Raw genomic sequence first — 18,078 nt, forward strand, 5'->3', positions numbered from 1 at the left:
ACTATTTAGAGCTTGATCTCATTGCCAACTTTCTGTGCACTTCAGTGGGTCAGGATCAGTCCCTTTATGAAACAAGTAGAAGAGGTTAGGTAGTTAAAAAAAAATCCTGATATTTTAAACGCGATCGGTTTCCAGCATGAGATATGGGGAGGACTCGCCTCGCAGACGGTGAGCAGCAGCACTGGAGCCTGTAAGTTTCTTTCAGTGCAGATTTTAAAGGGGGATTTTCTCCCTGCTCATTTATTTGTACCACTTGGAGGCGTTTTCAGAGAGAATGCTCTAAAAGAGAGAGGTAGCAGAGAAATCCCCGCTCCGAGTCCCTGTGCATCGAAGGGGGAAGCGTCTGCAGTGTTAAACATTGCCTGGGACGCCTGTGATTGGCAGAGGAAAGTAGAACTGTCCAGGAAATAGCTCGAGTTTCAACTAGGGGGGAGTGACCAAGGGAGGGAGGGAGGAAGGGGAGAGAGAGGAGTGTGTAGGGGGAGGAAAAAAAGGTTTGTAGACTTGACAAAGCTTTAGAGATTACAACCGGAATTCTGAATGGAGTGGACCTGGATCTAGGACTTTTTTAAAAATCCCAGCTATGCCGTTTTGTTGGATGGAAGTTACTCCTCCCTTTCCCCAAGGCTGGATCTCCTCTCTGAGCCCCTAACTGGAGAAGTGGAGGGAAGAAAAGTTTTGCTGATGATTAAAATCGAGGCTTATTTCGTTTTAATCTTTTTTTTTTAATCTCTATTCTCCTGGCAATTTGCGTGCGAATTGCGCGGCTCAGGCGCGCCTGTCCCACAGCCTAGGTTTGCCACCGAGGGTCCGAGCGCCTGAATGTGGAATAACCAAGGCACGATTGTTTTTCTTTGGAGAAGTTTCCCCCCCAAGGGAGCCTGTCTTCGTCACTTTGATTCATCCTGCGCACACGCCTGCTGCAGGGGGAAAGCAGATCGCTTACTCGGAGCCTTTTCATTCAAGGTAATTGCACCAGTGGTGGGTGGAGGAAATAGAGTCTTAACAGAGAGGGATTGGGGTCGCAAGGATCCGAAACGTAGCAAGGAAGGACTCCGTGGCTCCGGATCCCTTTCCCATCTCTAGCGTGCCCCCCCCCTTTATTTTTACTTACAAACGGTCTGTGGGCCCCCATCCACTCCTGCCTTGCACCCTGTGCAGTCCCGTGCAAAACGCTGCGCCGTTCCCCCCTGACAATAGCTTTGCGCTGGTGACAAGTCGGGCAGCGGCGAATCGGGCTCTGCCCTATACTCGCAGGAACGTGGAGGTCAGTGGGTATCTGCAGACCCCCCGTCAGCTTAGCCAGCCTGAGCTCAGCCCTGCGTGTTTATTTCACAAGGATGTCTTTTGTTTTGGGTTGAGGGAACTGAGGCCAAGCACCTAGGAAAAAAAATCCAATGGGGGACCCCCCCCCCAAAGAAGAGGCTTGATTTTGAATGCTTGATCATTTTTGTACAGTGGCCTTTGGCTATGAACGCCCGGTAGAGCGTCAGTGAAAATGCACTTCCCTCATGTATCATTTGTGCTACTACAAGTAAAATAAAAGAGATTACCTCATCCACTACAAGACTGCATTTTTTGTCTTTTTTGCATGTGGACTTGGTCATCTTTGCTGTTAATTACAGTGAAGCCTGACAAACGTTAACACTTCCTTATTTTTTCTATACAGGGTTTATTCCTAGCATCTTTCTAACCCAATTCATAGAAATCCACTTATTAATATTCAGCGGTTACAATAGGATCTAACTTGGCAGGCCTATCAGTAAACCATAATCATGCTGTTAATTAAAAGGGAGCTAATCTTTGGGGGCAACAATAAAAATAGAGTACTCACTTGCAGTAAAAGTGGGGCGAAGTCTTCCAAACACCTAACAAGTTAAGGCTTGTGTGGCAGTTTTTTAAACCTATCTGGCTGTAGAAGGCCACAGTATAAAATCAACACATGGAATCTTTTAGCAATAGTTGCAACAATCTGTGTCAATGGAGAGAAGAATTTTGCATGGAGCTTAGTGAAAACGTGGAGCAAAAGTTATTACAATCAAAAGTACAAGAGGTTCCTCATCTAGCCATGCTTGGTTTAGATACCTTTTCGTTTTTTTAAAAAGCGATACATAATTTCCCCTTCTTAATAAAATATATATTTAAATATAAAACTGCCCTTTCAAACAGTGACCTATTATGAGTTTGGTGTGAAACGCTATCAACATTTAAAACCTCATTGTCTCCTTTGTACCAAATCCCTGTAAATCTTCCACTAGCCTTTACTCATTTTCATCTGAAAAGCCTGTTTGAGCTGAATAGACAGCAATCAGTAGCCTCTGTACCTCTCTCCCTCTCTGGAATGTCAATTAAAATGCAGATTTTTCCCCCTGATCTCTTGGTGGCAAAAGACTCGAGAAAAACAGGATAGTCCAGGAAAGTAAATGAAAAGTTCAAACAATGAAGTACCACCGAAACTGCTAGCCAGTGCCCATTAGTCCTCTAGAATTCATGTTTAATAGCTGTGATACTCAGATCTACTTAGAGATTGAATTGAGATGGGTCTTATTTCTATATCATGTATATGACATTAGCTCAATTATACTGTCACTTTTTAACTGGTATACAGCGCATTCCCAGCTGATAGACATATGATTTCTAGAAGGAGAGATCCATACTTGATTCAGATTTTGGCATCCCTAAGTGTTATACAGTGTGCAGTGTATTGATTTGGATAACATGTTCTCTACAAATTGCAACCTCGCTGGGGAGTGATAAACATCATATACACAACAATGGGACGAGATTAAAAAGAGCTCCGGCGATTGAATTTAATTAAAGCCACTGCTGAACAAGTACCGTGTGTGTGTTTAAAGTTGAACTACAGCTTGGAGGAATTTGGTTGTGCTCCCAACCCAGGTTGTTTTCCCATGCTTGTCAGTTTGGCAAAGAAATTTGGGCAGGTATGTGACGAGGTGAAAATTGACTTGATGAGCGGGTGGCAAGGAGAGCGATCAATCATTGGAGGCTGACAACTCCTCCCCAAAGTGTAGGCTGAGAAGAGAGACAGAGTTCCCTTTCAAGGGGAAAAATAAACACTACGTGTGGCTTTCACTGAGTCTGAGACTCCAGGAGGGATTATGGTATTGTAGTCAGGAAGCCAGAATTGTGGAGGCCAAAAGCATGCTGGGGCTGTGTTCCAAACATTGAGATAGAGGTACATAATTATCCAGAGTAGGAGGTCTTTCCAAATTCCAAAGAATTGTCCACCAGCAACAGTGACAATTAAAATATGAAAAGAATTTGGTTTCATTTCATTTTTTTTTGGTGGGGGGAGTGGGGACAAGGAGGACTGCTTTGAGATAGGGGATTTTTGAACTGCTTTAACATTTTTCGGTACCTGACATGTTGCAATGCAAATTGCTTAATGCCTGGATGCAAATCTCTGATTTCAGCTTTGCTGTTAAATTGTGAGAGAGATCTGCTGCATTTTAAACCTGCCTTTGCACCATGGATTAAGAGAGCCTATTCTCTCCTGGCAAATGTTCAGATGCAGAAACCGTGCTAATACTCAGGTGTGAAGGAGTCTTGACAGAAGCCTAGTGTTACTGGACTGAAGAATGTTTATGATGAGAGCAGGAATAATTTATATACTTTAAAACCTTTTCAGGGGTTTAATGTAGCCTAAAAATCTTTAATGATTAAAATGTGATCAGAGTTAAATTATATTCCAGACCTGTTTTAAATACATTTAACATTTTAATATGAAATGTTTTCTTTCTTGCAATGACAGTTTTCTTGCCTGTGATTATAGTTTACATTTATATATACCCTTTAATCAAGTTCAAAGAAGGCTTTATAGAAATTTAGTAAATTAGCCTCACAGCCATCCTGTTAAGTCATTAAATATTGTACCCATTTTACACATGGGCAGACTCACAAAGAAGTGAGTCAAATGGCAGAGTTAGGAAGAGAGACCAGGTACAATATTCTGGTTCCCGTGCTCAAATTGCTAGACAATCAGAGACAAAAGTTACTTAAATTTGTAGCAAATTCACTCCTGCTTAGTTAGTACTTATTTAAACTTTTTTTTTTTTTCAGATCCTCTTTAAAATCATTCCTTGGAGTGACCCTAGTGTGTGTTTCATTGAAGGTTTAATGATAGCTGTTACAATATACATTATGAAAACTCATGCAATGTTTACATTTCATTTCACGGAGTATGGATGTGCATGAGACAAGGAGAAAAAAAGCTGTGGCTTGAAACATCATGTATTAATTAGCAAAAAGTATCTTGTAATTACATTTTTAAAACGTTTAATACATTTCTGCATCTGAAACCTGAGTTACCCTGTGTAGTATCTGAAGGGGCAGAAAATATGACATCAACATTTTCCCGATTTAAGGCAGGACAGGTTGGTTTTATGCATTATATAGCTTAAACAGGATATCTGAAGACTGGCAGACTCTGAATGAACCTAGTAATACTTATTAAAGGATGAATCCATGTGTCAAACTGTTTAAATGCTGAGGAACCAGGGTGCTGAATTTGTTATGGATAGATGTTTTGGAGAAAGTTCCAATTAAAAAAAAAATTGGAGGATGGGAATGGGGAAAAGAGAGAGGGGGACAGTGAAAAAGGAATTTTAGATCTTTTTTTTTTTTTTTTTCCCACAACTACCACCTCTGAAATTTCAGTTAGGACTTAATACAACTAAGATTAGTCATTAGCCAGGTCACACAGATCAGAATCAATGATGCAGTTGCTTGATTTATTCATTCCCTGAGGAGTAGTCTGTGTGCATTGGGGGTGGGGGATGGAGGGAGAAGAGAGAAGTTTGTGTCTGGTCCAGTTGTTAAGCCACTCTGTGTTGGTGCCGGCATTTTGATCCATGCCTGACACATCATTGTGGTGATTACCAGGTCCATTGTGGGAGCTGCAAGTTTCCTTGGCACTCCATTTTTTCCAGTACATTGGTGTTCCATAAAGGATGCTCTTCAGCGTTTTAAGTGGCTTGTTTTAAAAAGATTGAAATAAACTTTTTTTCTTGCCTGTATAACGTCTACTAATACACGTCAATATTCTGTCTCAAGGATGTCTCTCTAGATACCTGTGTATGTATGTATAGTCTGTGTATATATGTGTGTTTATATGTATACTTTGTGTGTAAACAAATAGAAATGGTAGATCTTGTGTGATCTCTAGCAGGAATGTATTTTTGTGGCAAACATTATTCAGATTTTCATTTTCCAAAACACAGTGAAGTTAGCAAGTGCAGCTGCAAAAACTGGACCATTTTAATTGTCCCAGTTATGCAGACATTTGCACTGACAGTGAAGTTAATGCAGAAGAATGTAAATATACAGGAGAATTAGAATCCCAAATATAAAATAAAATCTCAAGGAAGAACTAAGTAGAAATATAGTATTTTTAAACTTTTTGCCATTTTTGGTTTGTTTTAAAACTTAGCTGACCCTACAGCTATATAGGTGAGGGACCAAAAGGCCATGCAAACTCAAACATATGTTCAAACAATAGCAAGAATAGAATTTGTATAATTGTGGTAATTTTGTAGCATTAAGGGTTATGCGTCTGCACATGTGTGCCTTTGTATTTCTTAGCAAGCAGTATATTTTTCTGTGATTAAAATAGTTCTTTAAATATGTGCTGAGAAACAATTTTGTGAAATCAAGAAGGGCTTGGTTATGCCTGAGGTGATGATGGAAACTGTTAACAGAAAATGAAAAATCCCTCACTTTTCTCATGCTTTCAAAGCTGTAAAACTATTTCTCCACCTCCCCCCCCCCCCCTTGGGTTTTTGTGAAGATTTTCAACTGGCATTCAAGATAATTTCACTGACACTACTAAATCTCTCTCTTCCCTACAGCAGCAGCAACGGTTCCAAGTGAGAAGCTTTTTATCAAGGCTGAAGGCACTGCTTTCAGTCCATGCTTGTGTAGAAGTGTTCAGATGGGATTAAAGTCCACATGGATATATGGAAAAGGACCAGGAACTGGCACTAAAAAGATGGTCAGCTGCAATTCGGGTTGCCTTATATGCCTGGTGGTGGTCGCCATGGCCGGACTTTCTGTGGCTCGGCCATCATACAATTCAGTTGTTCAAGACACCACTTTGGAACCTGAAGGTAAGGCACTCTAGAATACTTCAGCTTCAAAATAAGTTACCGGTAATTTGAAATGGTGCCTGAAATATAATTAAATTAGTTTATTTGCCCAGATAAACATAGAGAAAGTGTCAGGTTAGTCCAGAAATAGTTTCATATATTCTAATTCTCTTCCTTCCAAATATGGGCTCCAATCCGGCAAAGATGCATATACTTAACTTTATGCAGGTGAGTTGTGTCAGTGACTTCATTGGGACCTTCGCTCGTGTGTAGTGTTAAGCACGTGAGTATATGATTGCAGGAATGGGTCTGTGGTTTCCTTTAAGAGAATTCATCTCCTAGCTGAATGGAGCCACTGTGTTTGTACACATCTGTTACACATTCTGAGCTTTTATATATATATATATATATATATATAAAAGAAGCATAAATGTCTTTAAAAATCCCATTTATTTTTCATCATTTGTGCTGATTATGTAATTTTGCAGTTCACTCTGCTAGGAGAATGAAAACGGGTTACTCAGTTTTATTTTTGTTTACGGTCAGTTTCCGTTATTATTTCTAATGCCCCAGCACAAACTCTGGAGTGTCTGGTTTGCAAATCCTACGGGGGAATGCTTAAATCCAGACTAATCTATATAGCTAGATATAGATATAGTCTGGATTTGCAAACCAGACACTCCAGAGTTTGTGCTAATATATTTTGTTTGTGTTATAGTGTTATATAGTTATTTATATATAGTCTGGATTTAAGCATTCACCTGTAGGATTTGCAAACCACACACTCCAGAGTTTGTGCTAATATATTTAGTTTGTTTTCACTGGAATTAATATATTAACACAAAGAGTAATGGGAACATTTCTATTGATAGTATGTTTTATACAAACAAGTTCTTATAAAATCTAATATTCTGAGTCTAAATGTGTCAGATACTGTTTCTTTAGGGATATCCTTGAGCCAAACTGCTTTTTTTGTTGAATTTTAAGAAGGTGTTTTTATTATAACATGTTTATTGTATTTTAAGTATATTTTTGTTATGTTATACAGCACCCTCAGTGGCTCCCTAAGCACTTCAATAGGGATGGTTCTTTCTTAATAAAGTTATCTTGTAATACAGTGCACTGATACATTTCTAATAACTGGGCTGTCAAAACAGTCTTCTCAAAATAATTGTGTATTGGCCACTTCGTATCCCACAAGCATTGTTTAAATAATTTGGCCTCTCTCTGTTATATTGTTCACATACAGGAATACAGCTTTGGTTTTCTTCAATGTATTTTAATGCCGAACTTATTTGTTTCAACCCATTATGTCTAAAAATAGGTTTTACCAGTTAATGAATTTTAAAAATAAATTCCTAGTACATTCTTATAGAAAACTGAGGTTGAATTATTTAGATACGAGTGCTCTCCCCTCGTGTACATTCATAAAAATATTAACAAAGTATTGTAATATTGAAATCTGTCATCAATAGAGATTATTGGTATCAAAGTAATTTTTCTCATGGTAATATGAAAATTAAAAAAAAAAAGGGGGGGGGCAGACTCTCATCACTGCTTAATGGACCTGTTTGTTTAATAGCCCACTAGGTGCTTTCTTGATTTTTTTGGGAGCATGACAAAATCATGAATGATTCTGATTTCACGTCTGCTGTTTATGGCAAGGCCTTATGGTTTTAGGGTTAATGCAGCAGGAATGTGATTTCATTGCAGGGCAGCATAGGAAGAAGACAAATGTTTTCATCTTACGGTCGTCGTCATCATTTTTCAGTTTTATAGGGAAGAAATAACCATTATTTTTATTTTAAACTTACAATTCTAAAATATGATGCCTACAAAATGAGTATCCACTGGATGAAATCTGGATCTCATCAGAGTGTAAATTATTGAAAAGAATGTCACTTACATAAAACAATTTCAGATGTGAGAACACTGAATTACTACCAGCAAAGCGAAAATAGGCGTTTGAATTAATGGCATAATAGCTTTCATGCTGCAGAATAGAGGGCACTGTGTGAGATTATATTGGAGATTTGGGAAATAAAAACTCCTTTTTGCTTATTTCCAATATATCTTGGCACTTTGATTGGGAGCTTATCTCGGTCTGTTTAGAGAGCAACTGGCTCAGTGGGGCTCGATTCTGACTGTGGGCTCCAGGCTGTATCGTAATAAATAATATTTACACAGTAGAGTACATCTATCAAAAAGCAAGCCATTTTACCTTGCAGTGTCATGTATACTCACTAAGGGCCCGATCCTGCTAGCAGGAGTGCTGGAACAATGTGTGTAGTGGGGGTGCTGAGAGCTATTGAACCAAACTGTAAACCCTGTATATGATGGAAACCACTTCAGGCTAGGAGGTGCGGCCGCACTCCCAGCAATCCCAGCACCTATGCCTGCCAACACTTATTGCTGATTGGAGTGCGTCCTACCGCAAGTCCTAGTAAGAACGAACATTAGCAGTGTTTGCAGCAGCAGAATGTTAAGGACTCATTTTAAGCCTGCTTGTGTGTCTGTAGAATTATACCCAGCACTAAACGTTATGGGGGAGAGTAGTTCTGAGCGGGGAGAGTAACACAATCTCCATTTTCAAATAATTGTGATATTTAGAAATAAGTATATTCGACAGCATATAATGGAGTTCTTCTGTTATTGCATACTCACGCTATGCAGTCTTTTGATTGTATCCAGCACTTAAAATGCTGGGGTGGGGCGTGGGGGGGAGTTGACCGCACACATAGAGTTACTTTGTGAACTGAATAATTAGTTTAGACACAGATTTGATAAAGGGCAAGCTAACCCTTGACCTTCCCTCACCCAAGTTGTCTGTTATGAAGTCTGCTGGCTAGCTAATTTAGTCCCCTCCATGCAGGACTTTGACACAGCGCTCTGTGTACCCGGACTCACTACTTCCACCTTTTCCTCACAAATTCAGGAACAATGGTTTTTAATTTTGCTCTGTTTATAAAGCCCTAGTTAAGCACAGCCTAATTCCAAGCCCAGTGAAAAACATAATAATTTAAAATTAGTCTTAAAGTGTACTCAAGAGATTCAAAGGTGTAGCAGGGTATACAATCTCTTCAGATGGGTATCACCCAGGGTGATTATGCTTATGTTAGACACACAAGTGACTAATAATTTGTCATTTGATATTTAACTAAGTAACAGGTATTCACTGATAGTAAATGAATGTAAATACTAGCTGGCGCAATTAAATACCTAAAGCTGTTCATTAATATCTGTAAAGTGTTTCATAATCCACCGGCAAAGAACTGTGCTTAATGTTAATGTCACGTGATTAATACAGTCCAATCACAATTAAATCAGGTAGCCCAATCCAATCTAAGTCAGAACTCTTTTCATCATTGCTACCCAGCCTTGATTCGCCTGTGGAGGGACAGACCTCGGAAATGAAAAGAAGAGCAAACAAAAATCAAAAATGAGTTAAAGTCCCTTGTTATGCAGGTTGTGAGGGGCATCCAGCAGAAGAACATATTTTAACATAGCTTTTATTTTTTTCCCTGTGTGAAATCCTCTTCTTATGCTCAGGATTGCAGGAGGTATTCCAGAATGCATAATTTTGTGACACTACAAATACTATTGGTAGCATTGACGCTTTTGGTATGAGTCAAGTCACAGAATGATGCATTTTGGGATGCCTTCTTATCTAAGGAAATAAGAGAATTTCAGAGGGAAGAAAATAAGTTCCAATTTGCCCTTTTAAATTATATGCCTGATAGGGGCAAATAAATCTTTGTTTTAAACTCAGTTTTCACTTGAGTCGTGCATGTTAGAGAAAAACTGCATCCATTTCACTCCGCCCCAGTGGTATGGCAGCTCATCGGGTAAGACGCACTCAGCATGAATAAGAGGAAAAAAAGGCAACTGGTATTTCTGAGACTAGTGTGGAAGTGGCCATGTTGTTTTGAGTGTTTTGAAACACTCAGTCATAAAAAAGAGCTCCAATATTTAAAGAACAGGTTTAATTTTTAAATATAAGCCATCAGCTCTGACTTCTGTTAACAGTACTAAAGCAGTTTAGAAAATGGTCTGATGGCCACTTCCACTGGGCTCCTACACTCAAACTGTATGAAAGTCTCACACAGATTCTCTAATCACCATGGGTTCTATTGCTCTGGGAACCCCGGGCACCCTGAGTCTTGATTCAGACCCTGGGATCTAGTAAGATGTTCCTTAGACTCCATGTGCATGTGTGCCAGGTTGCCATTCCTAAAGTATTGTATTTTTTGGTTGGTTGTGGTTACATGGTTCCTGCTCCCAATCTAAAGGCATTGTGGAATGGCATGAAGCATCAGAATCCTCCTTCCTACTCCTCCCCAAAAGAGAGAAAGGAGACCAGCTACATGATGCACAGAGATGTGCCCTGTTTGTGAAGTAGTAATAGTACTGGGAGATTCCTTTAGGTCCCTGTGCTAGGGATTATGGGACAGCCTAGCATTTTCACTAAAGGTTATCTTATTTCACTGCAACCTTGGACCTTTAAAAAGACCGACTTAGTTTTAGTTTTAATCTGCATCTCTGAGCTCAAAGAAGGATAGTTAAAATTACACTTCAGCATGGCTACAAAGATTTTCTCCTCTGCCAGAGAATTCAGATTGGTAGTCGGTAGGTGATAGTTCAATACAAAATACTTCAGTTTGGTCTGCATGCTTTGTAAAAGGCAAGGCACTATAGATATGTGAACAAAAATAATTTTGACTAGATAAAACTTTGAGCCATTTATAGTGAAAGTCATGGACATCGAGGCCTTGTCCCCATTAAAGGATTAAACGGTGGTAACCCCTGGTTCTTTTTAGCATGGCTCCAAGAAAATCCAATGCCTGGAAGCTGTGCTCAGAAAAATTCGAACTGAAATTAAGATGCAAATTTTTAATTGTGGTAATGAACCACTGGAAAAGATTTATCAAGGGATGTGGTAAATTCTCTATCAGAAGTATTCTTTACAGCAAGATTTAGCTATGCTCTAGTTCAACAGCGAGTTTTGAAGCAAGAATTGCTGAGTGAAGTTCTATGGCCTATGTTGTACAAGAAGTAACACTGATCATGAACATCCATTTTGGACTTAAATCTATGAACCTTTAGCATGGACAAGGCCTAAATCTACAGGCATGTGCATATTAAACTGCTGTACTGATCACACTAGGGTTACCATATTTAAAAATTTAGAAAAGAGACGACACTCCACGGGGCCTTGGTCCCACCCCTTCCCCGCCCCAACTCCGCCCCCTCCCTTGAGCGCCCCGCATTCCCCCTCCTTCCTCCCAGCCACGCGAAACAGCTGCCTGAACACTACCAACTTCACGGTTTGCCGGGCAGCCCCCAGATCTCCAGACCCTGCGCCCCCGGCCTGGCGCTTCTCCAGCGCAGCCAGAGCCCGGGAGGGGAAGCGGTCTGGAGGTAGCGCTCGGGCAGCTCGGCTCTTCAGCTACACAAAGCTGAGGTGTCTGGGGGGAGCAGCAGCAGCCACCGCCGCGGGGGAATGCAGCTCGCAGCCTGCCGGAGCCGCTCTAAGGTAAGCAGGGGACTAGTATTTTCCCGGACATGTTCGGCTTTTTGGCAATTCCCCCCAGAGGGGGATTTGAGGACCAAAAAGCCGGACATGTCCGGGAAAATCCGGATGTATGGTAACCCTAGATCACACACTAGTATGTGTTAAAACTTCAGCACATCAGCTATATTTGCAGTATCAGAAACAATTGCACATTGTAGGCTAATTTGCTACATTTTAAATCCTGTCCCTTTGTTATACTCTTGGGGTTTACTTTTTGGTTTTTAGTTTTTTCTGAGCCAATAACATTTCAGACTGGTTGAGTTCTTTTTTTTTTTTTTTAACATATGACTAAAAAACTAAAACAATTCAATGGATGTGTATTTTACTAATTTTAAAATAGTTACTCCTGAGTAGAGAACTTATAACTACATTTTAGCCCATACTAAATTTGTACAGGCAAGATACAAACTCATTAAAACAGAGTTTACAATACAAATCCTGACACAACTGCAGCTATGTGAGGTTGTAATATATACGAGACAACGGGCTATTATAGCACTGCAATAATAAATGTGGCATGATTCGTAATGAATATTTTCTACACCTAGCTTTCCAACTTGAGTAGAAATAGTTGAATCCCCTTCCTTCTATATACAAATACACGAAGGTTAATATTTGCTTAAAATAAATGTTGCGTTTGGAAACAGATGGAAATATAAAGAAATACTTAACTGTACTCTAGTGCCTTAGTGCATCACCACTCCCTTCTGGCCAGGCTGAGCCTTGCACTGTGTCTCCTCAGCCCAGCTGGGTGTTAATCGTCCCTTTTGGTTTGAATCTATATAGTAGCACATCCTTGGGGTAAGGACATTAACTTCTATTCCTCTGTGCAAGGGCCTTCCCTTATATATAGTGGGGGGCATGCTGGCTTGTCCTTACCTTCAAGGCTCTTGGAGGCCCCCTTTGATGCTAACTTTATGTTAAAGGGGAGTTAAGGGAACCCAGGCCCATCCACTACACTGTCTGCAGCTCAGGGCCCTTAAACCAGGCAGGCAGAATCAACCCTCAGCAATTCTCCTGCTATGCCCATAGCTCCTGCTTACCTCCCTTAGTTCTTTAGACTTCTTCAAATACATCTGCAAGTCTTCACTCACCACTGAAATGCAGATACTTCTGTAATACATTCAGGATTAACATGCAGGTCTTGTAAATCTACAGCACACCTCTGCTAGGTGGTAGATACAGCATCTTAAGTTAGCAATTAAAAAAAAAATTGACCCAATGGACCATCTTTCACTAATATTACCTACTGCCAAGGAGAGAGTTCTGGGACAGGGAATCACTTTGATATTTATTTATACTGTATTAAAAATATCCATGCCTTTTAAAATAACTCTGGGACCATCAAGCTGTGCAGATATCTAGACTGTGTAACTGCCTCCTCCTGTTACCTCCCTTCCCCCAAGTGCTATTGTTTGTTACTCTCACTGGTTGCATCTTGTTTTAAATTAGGTCCTGACCCCGCTTTGAGAGCTGCAAAGACAAAGCCCTATGCTCAGAGCCCTATTGAAGCCAGAGGAGCTTTGCACAGGTGGAGGTGTCTGATCACATGCAGTACATTGCAGGATCAGAATGGTGGACTATAGGTTCTCTGGATAAGGAACTGTCTTCCTGTGTGCTAATACAGTTCTAGCACATTGGGACCCTGATCCTGACTGGGGCCTCTAGGTACTACAGCAATATGAATACAGATATATGATACCAGGCTTTAATGCTGATTAACCAAAGTGATTAATCTGATTAATCAAAGTATATTTGATTAAAAGGCCTGTGCTGACAGCCTTAGGTAGCATGTCAGGAAAGAGAATGCTCTGAAAAAACAGCCCATTTGTGGTTCTCAAACTTTTTTTTTTCGCGGGACCACTTGAAAATTGCTGAGGGTCTCAATGGACCACTTAATGATCTTTCCAAATGTTGTTTGTACCATTAGCTAACTATTGAAAAGTGCTTTGGATAAAAGTGCTATATTAAAATGTTTTAATTGTTAACGTTTTTTGTTCTACAAATAAATAGCACACAACTCAAATAAAAGCACACAACTCATATTTTAATATTAGTACTGTTACCTTTCTAATGCGATGGATGTGCCCTCTCTCCCCCACCGCGGCAGCCCCCGAGCTGGAGCTGGGAAGGAAGGGGGTCTCTCCCCTGCCACAGCGGCAGCCCCCGAGCTGGGGCTGTGAAGGAGGACTGTCTCTCCTCTGCCATAGCAGCCACAGCCCTGGAGCTGGGGAAAGTCACCTCTTTCTCTGGCCGCCGCAGCCCTGCACATCCCAAATTCCCCCCACCCCCTCTTCTCACCCCACTGCCTCCTCCCACCTACCCCCTATTCCCCCCAAGGCCACCACCTCATCTTACATGTGCGTCTTTTCCAGAGTCCAGGCACCTAATTAGTGAAGCCACGCCTGCACGGCTCCACTAATTAGGTGGGTGGCCCTTAATTCTCTCATGTACAGCCGCCCAGGCACACACCTTAGAGGGAACTATCCACGAACCACCTGAATGGCGCTTGCGGACCACTGGTGGTCCATGGATCAGTTTGAACCTTTGACTTAAAGCTCGTATCTGGAGAAACTCCATTGGAGCTGACAGATTACACAAAGGTCAGAATTTGGTCCATGCCTCAGCTCCTGTTCTTTGGGGTGTGCATGGCAAATAGCATTAGCATTTAAATTGAACCAATTAGATTTTGAATCTTGATGGTACTTGGGACAGACCAAAGTCAGATGATATGCCATGGTTTTAAGTTAAGAATAATGTATTAAGGATAGGAGTTTCAAGAATGCCCATGCGTCCGATGAAGTGGGTATTCACCCATGAAAGCTTATGCTCCAATACATCTGTTAGTCTTTAAGGTGCCACAGGACTCTTTGTTGCTTTTTACAGATCCAGACTAACACGGCTACCCCTCTGATAAGGGAATTATAGGCATCCAATTCCACTGATGTCTAAAAGTCCCATCCTAGTCGTCAAAGGAGGTTTTATTTTACAAAGAGAATACTGAATTCGCAGCATAGACTTCCAGATTAGGTGATTGAGTCAAAAGGAGAGCTGGGTGGGAAATTATTTTCCTGTCCTGCAAAAAATTAGAGATTCCAAGGTTTAAGCCCCTGCAACTCTCACATCCCAGGTGAGCCCTGCAACTCCTGGGCTATAGAGTCAGTCTCTCTGTCCCAAGGAATACTTAATTATTTCTATAAAGTGGAAAAAGCTCCAGCTGGAGAGATTGAGAGACCCACCTCTCAATAGTCTGTGATGGTTAGGGCACTCACCTGGGACGTAGGAGCACTTTCTGATTTGGAACAGGGACTTGAACTTTCCTATTTCCCATGTCAGTGCCCTGAACACTGGGAAATTGGCTCTGGGTCTCTCTTTCTCTGATCAGAAATTCCATCCTAGACCTGAGAAACTGACATTTTCCAATGAAAAGTTTTTGATTTTGATGAATTGGCTTTAAAGCACACTAACAAACAAGCAACCTGTTTTTCCTGAGCTGCTTTAATCAAGAGTATTAATGTAGTCGTGTGTGTGGGGTCTAGTTTCTACTTAAAAAGCAACCACTGATTTGCTCACAGAGAACCTGAGTAGGTCCCCTCTCTGTCCAGAAGTTATGCAACTTCTAATCTTAAAGTTATACTATGTTCCCATGGTATGTTTATAGTGATAACACCACCAGAGGATGGTGTGAGCCTTGAAGACAGAGGCTTAGTTCAATTTTTAGGTGATGGGGAGTGGAAAGCACTTCCCCTTCATCACTCTTACAAATGGAAATAGGGGATTGGAAAAAAAGCTATAGGCCTGGTCTATACTACCCGCCTGAATCGGCGGGTAGAAATCGACCTCTCGGGGATCGATTTATCGCGTTCCGTCGGGACGCGACAATCGATCCCCGAATCGGCACTCTAACTCCACCAGCGGAGGTGGTAGTAAGCGCCGCCGACAAAAAGCGGCAGAAGTCGATTTTGCCGCCGTCCTCACAACGGGGTAAGTCGGCTGTAATACGTCGAATTCAGCTATGCTATTCACGTAGCTGAATTTGCGTATCTTAAATCGACTCCCCGCTGTAGTGTAGATGTACCCATAGTTTGGGATTAGTCTGGTGGTTGGTTTAAGATGCTTTATATTTTTTTCTGGATCCTTAATCAAATAGACCCATCTTTCCTAGGGTCATGTCTCCTATACATAGTGTTTCCCAGTCAAGCAGATAGCAGCAGGTAGCAAAATGAAACCAGCTTAACCCCTCTACTGCTGTGTCATCAAGTAAGTGCTCTGTGCAGGAGCAGCAAAGATCTGATGTTGTGCTGTTGTTGGAGGGAGAAGCAATGAGGAGACACTTGATATTTGTCTCTCTCTGCCCATCCCTCAAAGTGTGCCTTTTAGCAGTAGTAAAGGTTGTTTCACAAAATGCTGCATTCAAGGTTCTAGAAAAGGTTGTTGTCCCTTTTTATTGTTTTACATGTTACACAAAAGATCCCACCGTAATTAGCCTCGATATTTGCTTTAGTTTTTGAGATTGAATAACAGAAGTACACATCACATTCCCCAATAGCATCTAGTTTTCACAGAGGATAAGCCTCACTTCAGTACCGGGCAAATTGGTTGAAACTATTGTAAAGAACAAAAATGTCAAGACACATAGATGAACATAATTTGTTGGGAAATAGTCAACATGGTTTTTGTAAAGGGAAATCATGCCTCACCAATCTACTAGAATTCTTTGAGGGGGTCAACAAGCATGCGGACAAAGGAGACCCAGTGGATATAGTGTATTTAGATTTTCAGAAAGCCTTTGACCAGCTCCCTCACCAAAGGCTCTTAAGCAAAATAAGCAGTCATGGGATAAGAGGGAAGGTTCTCTCATGGATTGGTAACTGGTTAAAAGGGTAGGAATAAATGGTCAGTTTTCAGAATGGAGAGAGGTAAATGGTGTCCTCCAGGGATCTGTACTGGGCCCAATCCTATTTAATATGTTCATAAACGATCTGGAAAAAGGGGTAAACAGTGAGGTGGCAAAATTTGCAGATGATACAAAACTACTCAAGATAGTTAAGTCCCAGGCAGACTGTGAAGAGCTACAAAAGGATCTCACAAAACTGGGTGACTGGGCAACAAAATGGCAGATGAAATTTAATATTGATAAATGCAAAGTAATGCGCATTGGAAAACATAATCCCAACTAGACATATACAATGATGGAGTCTAAATTAGCTGTTACCACTCAAGAAAGGGATCTTGGACTCATTATGGATAGTTCTCTGAAATCATCCACTCAGTGTGCAGCAGCAGTCAAAAAAGTGAACAGAAGAAAGGGATAGATAATAAGACAGAAAATATACTGCCTCTATATAAATCCATGGTACACCTACACCTTGAATACTGCGTGCAGATGTGGTCGCCATCTCAAAAAAGATATATTGGAATTGGAAAAGGTTCAGAAAAGGGCAACAAAAATGATTAGGGGTATAGAATGGCTTTTGTATGAGGAGAGATTAATAAAACTGGGACTTTTCAGCTTGGAAAAGAGGCGCCTAAGGGGGGATATGATAGAGGTCTATAAAATCATGAGTGGTATAGAGAAAGTAAATAAGGAAATGTTATTTACTCCTTCTCATAATACAAGGGGCCACCAAATGAAATTAATAGGTAGCTGGTTTAAAACAAACATAAGAAAGTATTTTTTTCACGCAACGCACTGTCAACCTCTGGAACTCCTTCCAGAGGGTGTTGTGAAGGCCAATACTATAAGAGCTAGATAGATTCATGGAAGATAGGTCTGTCAATGGCTATTAGCCGGGATGGGCAGGAATGGTATTCCTAGCTTCTGTTTGCCAGAAGCTGGGATCGGTTGACAGGCCACGGATCACTTGATGATAACCTGTTCATTCCCTTTGGGGCATCTGCCATTGGCCACTGTCAGAGGACAAGATGGATACTGGGCTTGATGGATCTTCTGACCTAGTATGGCCATTCTTCTGTTAGGATAACAATCTACTAGTGTGTCTAGCTAATGGAGTTATTCTTTAGCTCCAATGATAGGGGTCTGTACTTTGGAGCTGAAGGTCGTAGGTTCAAGTCCTGCTGATGACATGTGGTCACCATAACTGCAATATAATTAAAGGATACATAATAATGTAACTGGTGTGACTTCCAAGAGCAGGCAGTGCATAGCTAAACCCCGGAGCATGTAAGACTTGCCATTTCCCATGTGTATTGTGTACTCTTGGCAGGGCCGGCTCCAGGCACCAGGCACCCAAGCACATGCTTGGGGCGGCACCTGGTAAGGGGTGGCAGGGAGAGCGTGGCGCGGCATTCTGCGGGGGGGCGCTCTGGCGGTGCGGCGCTGGGGGGTGGGCTCCAGTTGCATGGGGCTCGGCGAGGGGGCGGTGCGGGCGCGGCGCTGGA

At 41.3% G+C, this 18,078-nt stretch overlaps 1 protein-coding gene across 11 annotated transcripts in view; it reads left to right on the top strand.

The window, feature by feature from the left end:
* The first annotated feature begins 469 nt into the window (after positions 1-469).
* FGFR2 (fibroblast growth factor receptor 2) overlaps positions 470-18,078 on the top strand; it is a 99,956-nt gene continuing 82,347 nt past the window's right edge. For 5 of the 11 annotated variants that reach the window (XM_034775054.1, XM_034775055.1, XM_034775059.1 and 2 more), the window contains exons 1-2: positions 470-966; positions 5,868-6,125. In XM_034775054.1, coding sequence (XP_034630945.1) covers positions 5,951-6,125 — 175 coding nt within the window. In that variant the 5' untranslated portion in view covers positions 470-966; positions 5,868-5,950. The remainder of the gene's footprint in view (positions 967-5,867; positions 6,126-18,078) is intronic. The other 6 variants (XM_034775052.1, XM_034775053.1, XM_034775057.1 and 3 more) reach the window with 2 other exon arrangements.

This window comes from Trachemys scripta, chromosome 7, assembly GCF_013100865.1.
Source record: "Trachemys scripta elegans isolate TJP31775 chromosome 7, CAS_Tse_1.0, whole genome shotgun sequence".
Taxonomy (NCBI): Eukaryota; Metazoa; Chordata; order Testudines; family Emydidae; genus Trachemys; species Trachemys scripta.